Source organism: Barbus barbus (genome assembly GCF_936440315.1).
Source record: "Barbus barbus genome assembly, chromosome: 30".
NCBI classification, from domain to species: Eukaryota; Metazoa; Chordata; class Actinopteri; order Cypriniformes; family Cyprinidae; genus Barbus; species Barbus barbus.
Window position 1 is genome coordinate 1,410,406 of NC_136758.1, and position 19,105 is coordinate 1,429,510.

Genomic DNA, 19,105 nt, shown 5'->3' on the forward strand with positions numbered 1-19,105 from the left:
AATAACAAACATTTTATTTATAAAAAGCTTTAGCAGCAACACTAATATTAGCAGTAAGCAAAATAAAAGTAGAAGGTCTAATGTTTGCAAATGGAGAAAATAAATAAAGGAGTCATATCATATCAATTCACTGGATAATGTTAATTCACGGAATAATATTCTCTGGAATATTGGAATATAACAAGCATTGTATTTTATTGCATTTCTCAACTGGCATGCTCTAAATTATGCTGCTGACAGCACGGTTTATCTGTGCATTTACACAGAACTATAGGCTCCTCAAACTGCCATCGATTGCAGAGAATTTCCATAAAGTTGTATTAATTTAGATGTTTATAAACGAAATAATGGTTATATAGTATAGTAAGTGTTAATACAATTTAGGGTGCTTCAAAAAGGTGAATCTTGTTAAAAGTTACATGCAGTGGCCGTGCTGAGCATTTCTTGAGCATCAACCACTGAGTGAACAGCAATATGAAAGCGGCTTCACGAGACTAATGATGAGCCTATAGACAACAGAGAGAGAATTACATTCAATGCTTTTCTTTCCAGCATGCGCTAATTCATGGCGGTGTTATTTCAGGCAAAGTTATATCTTTATAGGGACAGGGCTTGACAGAGTATCTTATTTATCATATTTCCTAGAGCCAAGTTGGATAAACTACATATCAGGCATTTATGTTATACTTCTAATTTGTGCATTAATGACTGTAATATTAAATAGTTTACTAACTACAGCAAATCAAGTAGCTGCACGCCGTTGTTGTCGCATCTCCCCTCAGATTTCAATTCTCAAAACGCCCACAAGATGGCGGTGTTTATCGGTGAATCCGATATTACAAAACAGATATCCGATTATAGATAAATGCTTAAATATCGGGAAAGATATCTGTAAATCGATATATCGGTCGATCTCTAATCGTTTATCGTAGATCCATTGGTGGCAATGGGTCTATGATATACTTAGGCTTACAATGCTTTTGGGAAATGCAGCCCAGGTAGATAAATGAGGCCAAGTTTATTTTTATATAACCAACTTAAAGTTATGACCAGTATTAATTAAAAAATAAATCAGATGACTAACTTGTAAGACCAATCTAAGCTTTTTATGCAACTGGCCGCTTGTGTGACCCGTCAAGTAACAAGAATGATTTCTTTGGGAAACATGGTATACACAGATGAATTCGTGGTCCACACGAAAACGCAAGGGCGGCGTTTTCAGATTTATCCACTCTGGGACCCGGTTTAAAAAAATATCGGTTTCACTCTCCCAAAACGGCGGATCCGTCTGGACGAAACGCTTATACGGTTACATTTATGCATATACAGCTAAACACGTCTCCGTGTGGACGGGGCCTAAGTTTTACCCAAGATTAATAGTGCAATGCTTACATGGTTAGTTACATATGTGTGTAAACTGTTTACGTCAAAACTAGGCTTAGGCACAACTGGTGCACCAAACTTGAGGAGAGTAAATTTATCACCTGGTGTTTTGTCGGTGACTCCTGGTATGAGCTCCAGATCAGCGGGCCGCACACACGCCACTGGACAGTATCGCAGCTGACACAGAAACTCAGCGCTGTACTGCCGATTGTCTACTGCAAACATACAGATATGAGCAACATTAAACACATGCATGCTGGGAATCCAAAGTGATTAGAGAAATGTTGAGCTGGCGCTGACCTGAAGCTGCTGTCTGCGTGTCAGACCTGTACTGACAGCTGTCAGTGATGCCGAGGCTGCTGGGCCACAACGGGGCAAAAAGCCTTGTGTGATGGACTTTATACGACAAATCAACCTGACCTGAAACCTGCAAGAGCACACAATCCATTCATCACAACACAATCCAAATACAACACTAAGACTGAGAAAACCACACACGAAGTACACAACAGTTAATGTGTCTACAGAATTATTTTTGCTGGAAATTTAACAAAAAATATCTTGCATCTTTAAAAATGTGGTAATGTCTGTTTTCGTTTAATGAATAAAAACCTCCACATTTGATTAATTTCTGTTGACTTTATAATATGGACAAAAACAGCTGAACAAATCTTTAAATGTCTTCTGATACAATTTGTACAGTATAAAACCCCATTACTCCTATGGAATGTGATCATAATGATAGGAATACCTGTGTGTGTGTGTGTGTGTGTGTGTGTGTGTGTGTTAGAGTGTGAGTGTGAGTGTGTGTGTGTGTGTGTGTGTGTGCATGTTTATGTGGTTTATGAGGACACAAATTTGTATAATGACATGGGTATGACAGAGGTATTACAATATGAAGGTGGTTTATGAGGACACTGCCTATGTCCCCGTAATTCAAAAGGCTTAAAAAACATACTAAATGGTGTTTTTTTGAAAATCTAAAAATGCACAAAGTCTCCTGTGAGGGCTAAGTTTAGGTGTAGGGTTGGTGTAGGGCAATAGCACACACAGTTTGTTCAGTATAAAAACCATTACGCCTATGGAGAGTCCCCATAAACCACAAAAACCAACATGTGTGTGTGTGTGTGTGTGAGTGTGTGTGTGTGTGTGTGTGTGTGCATGCACAGTTTTGCACACACATAAGTGCACCTTCTTAACCATATTTTGAGGGCAAATTAGTACCCAGAAGTGAGAAAACCTGACAAAATCAACAAAAACCTCCCTTTGAGGACGTCCTCATTTGTAAAACTGAGTGAGATGTGTCTGAAGAAGGGAGACAGATGGCATCAAATACATTATCAAATACAAATTACATTACGCCATGTGATACTGTATGAGTAGATACATTACCATGGTAAATAAGACTGCACATTACTATTACTCACCTTTCATCCAAAAAGTTCAGTTATAGTATAGATTGAAGAGTACTAAATTGACAGCGAATTCTGTTCTAGCACCAAACCTTATGGCCATGTCATACCTTCACCACACCTTTTGATACAGTAACACACTGTATAAATACTTTTACAAACATTATGGATGTTATGCGAGTTATGCAAGCTAGGTAATTTAAGTGTATTTTCTAACATGACAGTTATTGCCTCAACAACAAAGGTGATTTCAAACATGTATCTTGCATTGTTTGCTCTTGAATGCACTGATTGTCAAAAGTACTAAGTTGAAAGAAGATCTTACTTTTGTGTTTTGGTGATTAAACCAAATGTTCTCAATATATGTGCAACTACAATGAAATCAGGTTTTGAAAGAACGACTAGTGGTGTTACAAGTGTGATCAGTTTAAAGTTTTATACATAGATTTTAGAAAATGTACACATTACTTGAAAATAGCACCAAACCAAAAAAAAACCAAACTGCACAATTAATTGAAATTAAACTGCAAATGCAATTAGGTAAAAGCTATGATTTCTTTATGCGCAGCTTGTCAGTGGAGCACGGTTCTGTGATCAGTAGTAAATCTCCATCCGAAGGCCAGAGGGGTGCTCTCATGCTGAAACTCAAATATGCCCCGCAGATGAAAGATAACGCATGTCGCTCCAGGAAATCCCTATAGCTGTATCTGAATAACAGAAGACTGAACTGCTTTCATTTAGTCAACATGACTAATAAACACATCAATGACAATATATGGTTTATCTGAATTCTTCTAAGAATTTTCATTAATATAAAGTATGTTTATAATGCAATGCTAATGGACATAGCCTTTATCACTGCCAGAGCATGTGAGTGGAGCAGGGAGCGTAGTGGTCATATTTCCTTCGGAGCAGAGAGGGCCTTTCTAAAGATTTCACTCCGCTGGCTCAACACACTCAGCACCACTCGCTCAACCCAAAATGCCCTTTGGTAATTTGCTAGTTCGAGAATGTGTGGAATAAGCAATAGTTTTTTTCTAATGTTTCTAAAAGTACATTTTAAAATCCTGTAAAGATTGACAGATGCTTTAATAGACCGCATTTCCCCTCAGTTTTGGTCCATTTTAATTTTAGAAAGTGTGTTTCTTTTATTAACGCCACTAAATAATTCTTTGTTAAGTGCATTTCATCTTGTGTGTGCTTTTCATGGGCCTGATAAGCAAGGTGTATTTTGTGAAATTCTACGTGCATTTCATCTTGTGTGTGTTTTGAATGTTCTGTTGCACAATAACTGAAGCTGTGCTTTCATGGAAATAAAGTAGGCCTAATGAAAATCAAATAGCTATACTTTTTCAGTTATTGAATTTTTAGGAAGGTTTACCAAGTGGCTTCAAATACAAGACATGTTTTTAAATTAATAATTTAAATTTAATACATTATAATTTCATTATAAATAGGAAACAAATAAAAATAAATTAGGCCTACTGGAAAAACTTTGTCAGAGCGTGATCTGAGAGGGATTTGGTTTACCGGTGAGCTTGAGTGGGACATTAGCGGAGCGTTTTGCTTTGGCCGTGAGCGACTGAGCAGAGCGCACGCCCACAGAGCGGAATATTGAGCTGAGCGTCACATTGCTCCACTTCGCTCACATGCTCTGATCACTGCATAGAATACTATGAAATATGTTTGCGTGCCTTATTCTGTGTAAGAAGCCACATCATTTCATAGAAGGATTTCATTTCAAACACTCCACTGACATTATTTGGAATAAAAATTTGGAATAAAAACATGTTATTAAATGTTGACTTTTGTTGGACAAGAGGTTCATAAATGCTTATGTTTGGTAAAATGTTTGATGCGTGTTGCTTTCTCAAAAGCACGTTATAAGTGAGTCACTGACAAGCTGCGCGTAACAGCCTTCCTGATTTCATAATCACACTAAACCAGACGATTTAATTATTTCAGTTTGATTTCGATAAATTGTGCAGCCCTACCTAAGACATAACCTACTATGTTTACATGAATACTCGTCAAAACAGGCATTTTGAAAGTGTCTATTTGACCATTCAAGTGTGATAAGGAGCGAAAGAGAACTGAAGGGATCACACGCTGTCCGAGAGGCTACTTGTGTGGGTGCTTTAGGTGTGTTTCAGACAGCACGGGGTTGTTTTCTGCAACTTAATGCACTTAACTCTTTTATACGGCAAGCAATTCTATTCTCTGCTATACGCGATGAACAAAAACTTTGACTTTTCGCAATATTTTGAAGTAGCCTGTTATTAAAATAATTCAGATATTGCACACGTTGCGATATACATATGTAAATTTGCGATATTTTGATAACTTTGATATATCGTGAGCCCCCACTACCGATATTTAAATCTCTTAATAGAGCAAAACAACTGATATTTAAATCTCTTAATAGGACAAAAAAAACTATATTTATATATCTTAAAATACAAAACCGTTATTTAAATCTCTTACTAGAACAAAACCCGAGTAATATTTAAATTTCGTAATAGAACAAAACAATTGATATTTAAATATCTTACTAGAACAAAACAACCGATATTTAAATCTCTTACTAGAACAAAACTGACCAATATTTAAATCTCGTAATAGAACAACTCAACCAATATTTCAATCTCTTACTAGAAGAAAACAACCGATATTTAAATCTCTTATTAGAAGAAAACAACCAATATTTAAATCTCTTACTAGAAGAAAACTGACCAATATTTAAATCTCGTAATAGAAGAAAACAACCGATATTTAAATCTCTTACTAGAAGAAAACAACCGATATTTCAATCCCTTACTAGAAGAAAACTGACCAATATTTAAATCTCGTAATAGAACAAATCAACCAATATTTAAATCTCTTACTAGAAGAAAACAACCGATATTTAAATCTCTTACTAGAAGAAAACAACCAATATTTAAATCTCTTACTAGAACAAAACTGACCAATATTTAAACCTCGTAATAGAACAAATCAACCAATATTTCAATCTCTTACTAGAAGAAAACAACCAATATTTAAATCTGGTAATAGAACAAATCAACCAATATTTAAATCTCTTACTAGAAGAAAACAACCGATATTTCAATCTCTTACTAGAAGAAAACAACCAATATTTAAATCTCTTACTAGAACAAAACTGACCAATATTTAAACCTCGTAATAGAACAAATCAACCAATATTTCAATCTCTTACTAGAAGAAAACAACCAATATTTAAATCTGGTAATAGAACAAATCAACCAATATTTAAATCTCTTACTAGAAGAAAACAACCGATATTTCAATCCCTTACTAGAAGAAAGGGACCAATATTTAAATCTCGTAATAGAACAAATCAACCAATATTTAAATCTCTTACTAGAAGAAAACAACCGATATTTCAATCCCTTACTAGAAGAAAGGGACCAATATTTAAATCTCGTAATAGAACAAATCAACCAATATTTAAATCTCTTACTAGAAGAAAACAACCAATATTTAAATCTCTTACTAGAAGAAAACAACTGATATTTAAATCTCTTACTAGAAGAAAACAACTGATATTTAAATCTCTTACTAGAAGAAAACAACCAATATTTAAATCTCTTACTAGAAGAAAACAACCAATATTTAAATCTCTTACTAGAAGAAAACAACTGATATTTAAATCTCTTACTAGAAGAAAACAACCAATATTTAAATCCCTTACTAGAAGAAAACAACCGATATTTCAATCCCTTACTAGAAGAAAGGGACCAATATTTAAATCTCTTACTAGAAGAAAACAACTGATATTTAAATCTCTTACTAGAAGAAAACAACCAATATTTAAATCTCTTACTAGAAGAAAACAACCGATATTTAAATCTCTTACTAGAAGAAAACAACCAATATTTAAATCTCTTACTAGAAGAAAACAACCAATATTTAAATCTCTTACTAGAAGAAAACAACTGATATTTAAATCTCTTACTAGAAGAAAACAACCAATATTTAAATCCCTTACTAGAAGAAAACAACCGATATTTCAATCCCTTACTAGAAGAAAGGGACCAATATTTAAATCTCGTAATAGAACAAATCAACCAATATTTAAATCTCTTACTAGAAGAAAACAACCAATATTTAAATCTCTTACTAGAAGAAAACAACTGATATTTAAATCTCTTACTAGAAGAAAACAACTGATATTTAAATCTCTTACTAGAAGAAAACAACCAATATTTAAATCTCTTACTAGAAGAAAACAACCGATATTTAAATCTCTTACTAGAAGAAAACAACCAATATTTAAATCTCTTACTAGAAGAAAACAACCAATATTTAAATCTCTTACTAGAAGAAAACAACTGATATTTAAATCTCTTACTAGAAGAAAACAACCAATATTTAAATCTCTTACTAGAAGAAAACAACCGATATTTAAATCTCTTACTAGAAGAAAACAACCGATATTTAAATCTCTTACTAGAAGAAAACAACTGATATTTAAATCTCTTACTAGAACAAAACTGACCAATATTTAAATCTCTTACTAGAACAAAACAACCGATGTGAAAAGATTGTGTATTGTGAAAAGCGCTATACAAATACATTTCACTAGACTTGTCCAACTTTCCTATTCAGTCTCTATCGGTATTTGCAGCTACTATTGATCAATTTAATGTTTAATATTGATAAATTAAATGTCTGACTTTCATAATATTGTTTCTTCAGACTGATAAAGAATGTTGTGACTGTCGAGTCACTCACCATCCAAGCAGGTAACCCATGGTAGTAAAGCTGTCCGGTGGTGATGAAATTCCACAGAGGGCTGTTGGGTAAAGCGTTAAAGTCCCCACATAAAACCACCTCACAGCGTCTTCCTTCACTCCTGCATTTCTTGATCATGATGTCAATTTCAGCAAACACGATGGCCAGCTGGGCGAGCTTCACATCTCCTCTCCTAGGGTTGAACAGCAGGTGTGTGTTGGCCACACATATGGGGCTGAAGGCTTCATTCTGCCCTGCTGTCGGCTGGAGGAGCAGCACAATGCTCACGTTGTCACGATCCAGCAGCTCACAGTCCGATTGGCGAAACTCCAGCAGATTGACGGAAAGCTGGGTAAAGCGGTCACTGTGATAACACACTGCACAGCCATCCGTTTTGGTCCCAGTGCGGCGTTTGTAGATGCAGGTGTAACCTGGGTAAAAAAGTTCAATTGTTAATTGTCATTAAAAGAAAGAAACATCTGAACACACCTGCAAATTCACAACTTACTACCAGTCTGACTGATTTCAACCAACAAACAAAGCTCTCAAATCTAATTTACAGTCTTGCATGTTAAAATTTACATTTGGATTTGATGGCTTATTATGCAAATTGCACAGTCCAATTGTAAATGACAACGTTCTGGCAAACAGGCTCTTCAAATACAAAATTAAGGTGATGCTGTTGGACCCCTTTCATACTGCATTTGGAAGCACGGAGTGAAATTTATTATTAGTTTCATAATACATTACACTAAATAAACGATAGAAATACTATAATCATATCCAACTTTATCTGCATACATATAGTACACTCACGTAACGTGATATACTATATCAAATCTCAACTGCTTGATTATGTTTATCATCACAAAATGTGAGCTATATTATCATCCAATTTGACTTGACTCGTCTTTATCTACACATAGGGTAATTTATTTCATTATGCATTAATTGTGTCATTATCTTCTCCACTGTACAGCTTACATTTGGTCCTGTCCTCATACGAAATGATTGTATGACATCAGAAGATGTGCACCAGTCAAATGGACTGTTAGGACACTGTTATCTTATCGTTTGCGATATACCGGTAAAAATTCTCCCCACGATAAGAATTAGTCTTCCCACGATAATAACGATAGTCTAGTTGTTGAAATATTTCTGTGCGGAGCGCCGGTTGGACGTGAAATTGAGGAGGAGTATATCGCTATATGAGGAGCTCGAACTCCTTTTACAGTCTGTAACTGTTTGGTTAGGGCTGTACAGTGCACAAAAAATGGGTCTGAATAAATGTAGTACAGTAGCACGTGTGTGATGCAGTTTTGCATGTGTATGAGCCTGTTTACAAACCTACTGTCCAACAAAGAAGTAATTTATCGATGTGCTTTTTCTTGAATAGGAAATAAATAAACTTTCCTTATAAAAATACTCAAGATTGAAGAATACATTTAAAATATATTTTGTGCAATCGTATGTTTATTGTCTTCAAGTTTCATCAGTTAAAAGTTCTCTATCTCCGTTGTGCGTTTTATTCAGCGATAAGTGGCAACTAGTGATGGGCGGATCGATCCTAAAGTATCGATACTGATGTTGTATCGAAAGGATCGATCCTCACATAAAAATATAGATTCTAAAGTGCATTTTTTAAACCACTAATTTTATTAAGACATTCTGTGCATAAATAAGCTTTTAAGTGTTAGTCTAATTGTGTTCGAGTGATTTCTCCTGCTCGATCGGAAGCAAATGCTGAAAGACAAAACCAATCAATCACAGACAGCGTGACTCATGGCTCAGTCACAGTGTTTGTTCAAATAGAGCTACGTTTCCCAAAAGCATCAGAAGCATAAGTAGATCTTTATAAAACATTGCCACATCATTACATTACATATCATTGTTACTATGTATAAAATTAATTCTGAAAAATGCATCATGGTTTCCACACAAATATGAAGCAGCAAATGATCATTATTTCTGAAGGATCATGTGACACTGAACACTGGAGTAATGATGCTGAAAATTCAGCTTTGATCACAAAGGCATTTTAAATTACATTTTAAAATATATTAAATAGAAAATAGTCATTTTAATGGTTATGGTTTTATTTCACAATATTGCCCTTTTTACTGTATTTTTGTTCAAATAAGTGCAACCTTGGTGAGCATGATGTTTATTTAAAAAATATTACAAAATCTTACTAACCCCAAACTTGGTTTATGTAATATTTATTTTAAATAGGCTAGTTTGTGCAAGTAAATGTATTTAAACTGGTTGTTAAAAGTTCAAATGGATTGTGCTAGGTTCTGTAATTGCTGTTAATAAAAAAATATGCTAAAGTTTCACCTTTAGAAGTACAGCAGCCTGGGAGCCTTTTACAAAAATTAACCATGGTTTTATTACAGTAACCACAGTGTTTGTAGTAAAACTGCAGTAACCACAAATTTATCATAAAAATAATAATTTTAGTACTTATGGAACACAATGTTTATTTTTCATGAGGTACCCTCAAAGATGCACATTTGTTATCTACCCTTCAAACATACATACTTGTATGGTACTAATATGCTCCCTTTTAGGGTAGGTGCACCTTTGAGGTTACTGCCCCAGTAAAGGGCTGAAATACAATTTATTTTATTTCTGAGTGTAAACAAAAAACAAAAACAAAAAAAGCCTATGAAATGTTAAAAAAACCCCATCTAATATTAAGTGAGTATAACTACTGATTATATTTTTTTAATAATTTAAAAGATCAGTTTAGTCAAGGTATCGGTATCGACGATACTGGGCTTAAAAATATCGGTATCAGATCGAAAATAAAATAAGTGGTATCGCCCATCACTAGTGGAAACCTTCATGGAGTGTTGTCAGTAGTATTATTTCTGCTATGGATATGTGGAGTTTCTGCGCAAGGCTGCCCTCCGGCTTCCAGTATGAATTAAACAGTGTGTACTCAGCTATGCTCCCAACACCCTATTTTGGGTAAAAATAGGAAAGATAATACTTTTCTCTAACGAAACAGGATTCCCTGAATTATCGTCATTGATATCGTTATTGCAATAAATACCAGAAATATCGTGTTATATTTTTAAGCCCATATCGCCCATCCCTAGACATTGTTATGATTCCTAATCCCCATCTGCTTTCCCTGTATGGAAAAGAACAGCATGAACGTTCTGCTGAATATCTCTTTGTGTTTTGCTGTTCATGACACAAGGGTTCGCAGGTGCACTCATGTTTACATCAGAGGCAGGTTTCATCACATTTTCCACAAATAATTCAGGCAGCAGTTTATGTTTGGTTCCTCACCCATGTCAGTCAGGACAGGATAGATCTGCTCTAGGAAGTGGTCTTCTTGAACTTCCTGAAGACAAATAATCTGTAAAAAAGAGGAAATAATAATATTGCTTAGAACCAACAGCAGTTATAGTTATAGGTTTTGGGTTTTGTGTCACCTTACGTCAGGTTCCCAGATCTGGAGCTCCTTCAGGATGGTCCAGAGTCGCTGGTCCCACACTAACACATCCTCTGAACAGTGTGTGTACAGCTGTGGATTCGCTTCTAGCAGATCTTGAGCCAGGATGTTGTAAGACATGATGCTGAAGTCAAACCCAGCAGCTGTGTCCCCACAGGCACCGGTGTGGGTTTCACTATGATCCTCCCACACCCGCCACATCACTTCGACATAGAAAAAAAGTATGATTTTAATGGAAGACTGGGTAGTCAAACAACTACATAACATAATAGATGTGTAAGTTACACTAGCAGCCAAACATTTGGACAAATCTAATCTTTAAATAAAGTAAAAACATTAATATGATGAAATGTTACTACAGTTTACATTGATATTACATTAATTGTTAAAATAATTGTTGCCTTTCTGTCACTCACATCCACATTGTGTAGAATGACAGACACTAGGGTTCACTCTTGGGAGCCCCAAACACCTCTGAGTAGTAGTAGTAGTATATTTTTATTTAATGCCATGTCAGCACCAAACACCTCTGATGTATTTAGAATAGGCCAATGAAAGATGGTGAGTGGAGGAATTGTTCGAGGCTCCCATTTACTTCTGCAGACCAGGCTTGCATGCAATGGCCATCCTGCAGGTTTAGCTGGCCAAAGCATTGAGAGAGCTGCACAAGGTTAGTCCTGAACAAGAGGTAATGCATTAACTGTGTTTGGCAACCTTTTATGCTCTGCGGACTACAAAGTTTAAGGCACAAGTAGGGATGTAACGATTACCTGTTTGACGATTAATCATGATAAAATTCCCCACGGTTAGTATTACCGTTTCCTATTTTAATTATCATTAAAACCGCATTCGATTACCGCGATCTGAACAACTCACGATAAATAAATACTGTCCAGCATAAAGCAGAGTTTTAAGTAACAGTCACAGCATGCAGAGTAGTTTCGTTTTGACTGAAAACAGGGCGATATGAATGGCATGAATACACATGAATATATGAATGAATTAATTATATGAATGTACCTCTGAAGGTTCTGACTGTCTTCAGAAACGATTCGATGGCATTTTGTTTAATAGCACATGCTATTAAAATGTTGTCAGTCAAGTTGTCATTTAAAATCCAAACATCATTGGTAATTTTATTGTTTTAGTGATTATGCAAAAAAAAGTCATTTTATTTGTTGTTTGTTGATTCTTAAATATAAAACTTACTTTACTTTTTGAACATTTCCAGCAACATTTAACAATACCGTGATAATACTGATAACCGTGGTAATTTTGGTCACTATAATCGTGATAAGAAATTTTCATACCGTTACATCCCTAGGCACAAGCCCTGGCAAAGGTGGAGAGGGCGACAGAGGGAAGGATGAAATATCCTTCAGGGTCAGACACCATCGGGCCTCTGGACCAAGGAAGGTGCTTTTTGGTCCGGAGGCCCGATGGTGTCTGGCCCTAAAGAAAATGTCATCCCTCCCTCTGTCGCCCGGCCAGATACTACGGTGTCCTTTTCACCTAAGTACAAGGTGAGGATGGTGGAGACAACTCCTCTGCACAATCTGACCTGTGTTGCAGCCTGGAATTAAACCATGCCATGCTGGTTTTGTCTGGCCAAAGGAGAACTGGCCCCCTGACTGAGCCTGGTTTCTCCCAAGGTTTTTTTCTCCATTTCTGTCACCAATGGAGTTTTGGTTTCTTGCGATGAGGGAATCTATGATGTCTGGTTCTGACAGGGCAGATTGTAAATTATTGCAAGCGAAAGTTGCATCTGGAAGGCTTTCTAGACCGGGATCGAAGCTCTGTTTTAAGGCGAGACACGGCAGGCAAAAACATCGTTTTTTTTTTATTGGTCAATTTTGAGATTTTTGGATATTTGTCTTCAATAACATGTCTTCTTTCAGACTTGTGGTGAAAAAAAGTCCGAAATACACATTTAGGTCTTTATTTTACTGCACTTTGTCTGTTTGCGTCTGTAGATTTCTCATAAATTCAACAAAACTTGGCGTTCTAAATCAACATGCTGCTCCGCGATCTCTGCCTGTACCCAGTCATCACGTATACTGCTGGAAAGCTCTCTCTCTTCTCTACAATGCTGTCGGATCCAAATATGGTCATTTCCTTTTTATCAGCAACCAATCGTGAAACTAAAAGAGGTGATTTAACTCTAAATGCGCAATCTCATTGGCTGAAGACAATTTCTGACAACGTGATTCGTTCAGAATCGTCACATGGTATGCTTTGACGCGTCCTTGTTTGGTTAAGCTTTCCGCGGGATCTTTTGAGTGAATTAATGAAAATGACTTCGCGTCAATCATCGAAAAGAGTACAGCAGTTGTCACTTGCAAGGGGGAAAAGGAAAATTAGTGATGGATTACCCAGTGAAATGCCCTCAGGAAGCGCATCTGAACGTAAGCTGTCGATGGGAGGTTTAGAATTTCTAATGTCAGAAATAGCCCAATACGTGTGGCTGTTACCACCTTGTAACATATTATAACATTACTGTAACAATATTTGTTTTGTATGGATGAAATATTTATTTATTTATAAGATTTATAAGAATAGAATAAAGTGCCATCTCATTCATTATGTTGTGGTGGTCAGTTTTACTTTTACAGTACAGATTTCTGTGTGCTGTATCTATAAAAACAAAACAAATGAACAGTTATTGATACTATACACATTTCATTTTAGCGGCAGAAATTGAGAGAGGTCTTGAGTCACTTCACAGGACCAGGGAGCAGGTCAGGCAGGGAGGATGCAGAGAGAGGATGCAGATGCGGTGATAAATATCAGTGTGTCTTTTGATGGCACTTGGCAGAAAAGAGGGTTCACATCACACTATGGGATCGGGGTGTGCATCGATATTTTTACGGGACTGGTGATCGACTTTGAGGTTCTATCCTCCTATTGCCATGCTTGTGCCCTTAAAGAAGCTGCCAGGCATGAGGGAAAGATTACAGATGAGGAAATTGACAGCTGGAGAGAAACGCATGACTGTGCACAAAATTTTAGGGGCTCAAGCAAGGCTATGGAGCAGGAGGCAGCGAAGAGGATGTGGGCCAGGTCTGTGAGTCGCCACCAGCTGAGATACATTCAGATGCTGTCAGATGGGGACAGTGCTGCATTCAGGGAGGTGGTATCCCTCAACCCATACCCTGGGCATGAGGTAGTAAAATTAGAATGCATCAACCATGCCCATAAGCGTATGGGCACAGCACTACGAAGATTAAGTGCTGAACGCAAATTGGGGGGGAAGGGTCTGGGAAAATTAACGGCCAAAAAATGTAAAACATTACAAAATTATTACAGGGGGGCAATTTTAAATAACCAGGGTTCCATAGAGAAAATGAAAAATGAGATCTGGGCTGATCTCCTCCATAGCATGTCCTGTGACGAAGTCCCCTTGCACACCAGGTGCAACCTGTCCTGGTGTTGGTATAGGAGAGCGGAGGAAAATGGAGAAACTCCAGAGAGCCACAGGCTCCATGCAGGAAACTTTTTGTCTCGGGAGGTGGGCCAGAAGCTGATACCTATATACCACCGCATGTCAAGTGACAGCCTGCTGCAGCGCATGCAGCATGGTGGCACTCAAAATGCGAATGAGTGCCTCAACTCCGTCATTTGGGCCCGCTGTCCAAAAACAGTGTTTGTAGGTAAGAGTAGAGTTGAGGCAGCTGCAAGTATGGCCATTTCAACTTTTAATGAGGGGGCCTCTGCCATGCTTGCCATTATGGATAAGCTTTGGCTGGAAAGCACTGTCGTTACCGTCACCACCATCAGGGAAACCAACATGCTGAGGATCACAAAAGCCGAATCCATCCGGTCTGAGAGTGTAAAACGTTGCAGAAAGACTCTGAGCACAGCTAAAAAGCTGAAAAGGCATCAGCAAGAGAGGGGTGAGGGGCCTACATATGGTGCAGGCATGGAGAGCTAGGCTTTCAACCCTCATGGGTGAACTTTGTGTTCCGATGGACATAGATACTAGAGTTGCAGTTCTGATGATAAGTTTGTGTCTGTATTTGTGGTTCTCTGTGGTTAGTTGAAGGTCTTATTTGGCAATGTTGTTTTATTCAGTTGTCATTGTTCATGGTCTACATTGTTATAAACAATTACTTGGCCAGTTGTTTTGCTTGTTAGCAATGTTTTCATATAAAAATGTGTAGATTTTTACAATATAAATCTTTAAAGCCCGTTTTCTCAAAATGACTTTTCTCTCATACTCCAAGTCCGAAATCTCCACTTCAGTAGCACCTATATACACCAAACTTACCAGTCTTGTACCTAGTTATATTATGAAGACAATTACAGAGGGATTTGTAAATATATTATTCCTAGCCTGATTTATATAACATTTTATTCCAAAAAACATGGCGAAAATACATTTTTTAAGGCTATTGACAGTATATTCTGATTTACAGGATAACAAAAGTAGATATCCATAAATCCCTCTGTAATTTTTTTCCCATCTCATATGTGAACACAATGAAAAAAGAATTTTGAACCTGGCTTTATCCAATTCTGAGATTTCGTTTTTTAAAATATATGCAAATTAGCGCATATTTAATTAGATAATGACTAATTTGCATATTTAAACATAAAATTACAGAAACTTTGTAATACATTTTTTTCTCATCTTAATGTAGGTAATCAACTGGGAAAGTTTCATGGTGATATCTGCTAGTTAAAAATTTTACCCTATTCACCTGTAGTGTCTCGCCTTAAGCCGGACAGCAGATAGTGTGTGAATTGCTTGCCAGGGTGATCTTTAAGCTCGAGAGTTAAGAGTGAAACATTGACAGGAGAAGAGTGTTTTTTTTAGGGATGTCCCGAGCCGATCTCAAGGATCAGGATCGGGTCGATCAAACAATTTTTTAACTGATCAATATAGGCTCTCCTCAGTCCGATCCTTATTTTACATCAGCTGTCATGCCGGTAGGAGGCGGTATGCGCCTTTAAGTGGGTTTTCCAACTGCCATTAAAAGGAACAGACGACACTCAAATGTGTGTGTGTGTGTGTGACGCGCGTCACACACATTTGAGCTTCTGTGTTCAGTGTATTTGATGCGCACTTTTGTAAAGATCACTCATTCATTTATGGGTTACTTTTATCTGCCGTCTGAGACATCGTTGTTATAACGTGTTGCTATGGGTATAGTCTTGATTCGGACTTGACTAACAGACTAACAGTGAGCAACATGCTTTCTAAATTTATCTTCACTTTATGTTGCAATTACTCTGCTTATTATACATATAAAATGCAAGAAGTTTATATCAAGTAGTTATTTGCCAAAGATTTGTACACGGGCAGACAGGGTGGGCATAGACACCACCACAAAAGTTACAAACATGTTTAAAAAAAAAAAAAAGAAATTGTTGAAATTATTACAAACTTGGCGATTGGAAATGGTCTCATGAAAAACATCCTCTCTCATTTACAGAAACATGGCAATCAAGCCCGGACTGTGGCATGTATTAAGTGGATTTGACAGGTTTGGGGGATTGGCTGGAGCTGGGGCTAGGGGTTGAGGGGATTTTATATAATGAGTGGGCAAGATTAAGATTGATGATCGAGAGACCTGCAAATGGCACAAGATATATTGTGGCAGCCAAGAAAGAGTCCATTGTAAAGGTCGATATCCAGATCACCCCAATAGGTGCACTGGTTCCACTGCACGACTCTCATTGCTCATTTAGTGGAAAATAACTTGGGATAAGTGTAAAAGACACAGGTTTGATGGGTTGAGTTAACCTATGAGAACAGAGAGCTTCGGGCTGTAGCCGCAAGACCTGTGCTAATGGAGTGGGGGTGTGGTCCATGGCTAAAGAGGTGGGTGGTGCAGGAGCAGCGGGCGGAGAGGAGATGCTGATAGAGCTCAAGGCTGACGTGGCCTCCTGGCTGAGGGGGGCATGTCTAGCTCTATTAGATGGGTGACTGGAGGCCTCTTGGGAGGAGCAGTGGTTGGAGTCGGTCCAGATTTCGAACTCAGGTAAAGAGCATAAAACTGAGCTTTGGTTTGCCTTCAAGAAAAATAAATGTTTGTGGTTGGCAAGAGCATGCTGCAATCCATTAGCTGTCCATTTTGTTAAAGGGGTCATATGACGACGCTAAAAATAACATTATTTTGTGTTTTGGTGTAATGCAATGTGTTTTCGCGGTTTAAAAAATACATTATTTTGCATATACTGTACATTATTGTTGTTCCTCTCTGCCCCACCTTTCTGAAACGCGTACATTTTTACAAAGCTCATCGTTCTGAAAAGCGAGGTGCGCTCTGATTGGCCAGCTATCAAGTGCGTTGTGATTGGCCAAATACCTCAAGCGTGAGATGGAAGTGTTACGCACCCTTACCGTATTTGGAAACACAGTGTCTCCATGACATGCAGCGGCGGCAACAATCCTACAGTGAGAATAAAAGTTATGCCTTCTTTCTTTGCGCAAACATTTGGGCGGTGTTACGCAAATCTTCCCACGCAGTGACATAGATTTGTGGGGGCCTGTTTTAATGAGGCATTTTAAGAAGGCATGGATGAGTCTTAACTTTTATAAAGAATATCTCTTTGGGTTTGATTATGCAAAATTCACTTTTATAAGGTGTGTGAACACAGTTGTGTGGCTGCAGTGTGTGAAAAAACCAGCCTATAATGTTTTTATAAAACCAATAAATCATGAACAGTCTCTCCAAACGAGGCGTTTCAGATTCTCCCTCTCACCGAGGGGGCCATTTGTGACGCTCTCTGGAAATAATATGGAAATATACACTGTCAGCGCCAAAGAGGCATTACAAGTCTTGTGTTTTGGGATGCACTAATAAACATAGGAGTCGCCATAAACTCCTCCCATCTGAGGCGAGGACACTGTGGTTAAATTTCATTTTCGAAGGAAATATCCTGGAAAAAACGTGCGCGAACGTCAGCTCCAGACAAAGTAAGTATCACGTGTTTGTTTTCCAAATTGCCCTTCTGAAAGAGCTTCTTGGCACTCTGTAAGGCTAATTGCTAAAGCTATCATTGTCTCTGCCTGTTTTCACTGATGCTGCCTTCAAGTGCTGCCAGAATGATCGTGAATAGGAAAGTGGTAGTTAAAAGTTGCATATGAAAGCAATGTGAGTCGATCGCTTGAAGTTGTTGAGCTCATAATCAGAAGTGGGACTTATAAAGTTTGTGATAGCATGAGACCAGCTATGTTGTTATTTTTATCCCGCCGTGCTCCCCGTCTGTGTAATTCATAAAGGCGAATTTATTATGCACAGTATAATCAGATGACTGACTTTGAAACAGAGTTTTCTGTAAAGATATTAATCGTGGAATGTTTATTTGTAAAGGCTAGCACTGCTAATGCGAAGCTTGAGCTCTTGAAGCTCCGCCCTCTTCTCCAGGAGCAACAGCTCATTTGCATTTAAAGCAACATACTCAAAACAGCGCGTTTTGACTCATACCGTAAAAGTGGCAATTTTAACAAGCTATAAAAATGTATCTGTGGGGTATTCTGAGCTAAAACTTTACATATACTCTCTGGGGACATCAGAGACTTATTTTACATCTTGTAAAAAGGGGCATAATAGGTCCCCTTTAAATCTTTGCAACTTTATGGATCTAAAAGCACGAACAGCTTGTAACACTCCAAAGACAAAGGAAAACTTGAAATCGCACCCATATGACCCCTTTAAATCAGGAGTAGGAGATGATCCGGATGTAATCGGATGAGCTGGAGTGTGTGGAGAATTTGAGATGACTGGGGTACATGGCCACATAGCTGGAGGTGGGGAGGACAGTGGTCTATGGCGGCGCCTCAGCGAATTTGTAGGAGGATGCCAAGAGGGACGACCTCAATCCTTGCTGGTCTGACAGATACGGGGAAGGGAGTTAGGAGAATCTGGGATCGACTCGGCGATGGCAGGAGATTCCGTGGAACAGGAAAATTCCTTGTCGGAGGTAAATATTTGGAGTTCATAAGGGTGGGACATGTTTCACGGAATAGGGCTGGGCCAAATGCTGGAAGAATTGTTGCTGGGACGACGATTAACAGAACTGAATGTTTAGGCTCCTCCCGAACCTACATTTGGAACTTCATTTTATATTTTTTATAATTATA

General features: G+C 37.7%; 1 protein-coding gene across 1 annotated transcript in view; it reads right to left on the bottom strand.

Annotated features, from left to right (window-relative positions):
- angel1 (angel homolog 1) overlaps window positions 1–19,105 on the bottom strand; it is a 28,167-nt gene that overhangs the window by 4,397 nt on the left and 4,665 nt on the right. Inside the window, exons 3-7 of the mRNA XM_079385916.1 lie at window positions 11,002–11,219; window positions 10,851–10,920; window positions 7,551–7,981; window positions 1,684–1,810; window positions 1,485–1,598 (exon numbers count right to left, since the gene is read on the bottom strand). Coding sequence (XP_079242042.1) covers window positions 1,485–1,598; window positions 1,684–1,810; window positions 7,551–7,981; window positions 10,851–10,920; window positions 11,002–11,219 — 960 coding nt within the window. The remainder of the gene's footprint in view (window positions 1–1,484; window positions 1,599–1,683; window positions 1,811–7,550; window positions 7,982–10,850; window positions 10,921–11,001; window positions 11,220–19,105) is intronic.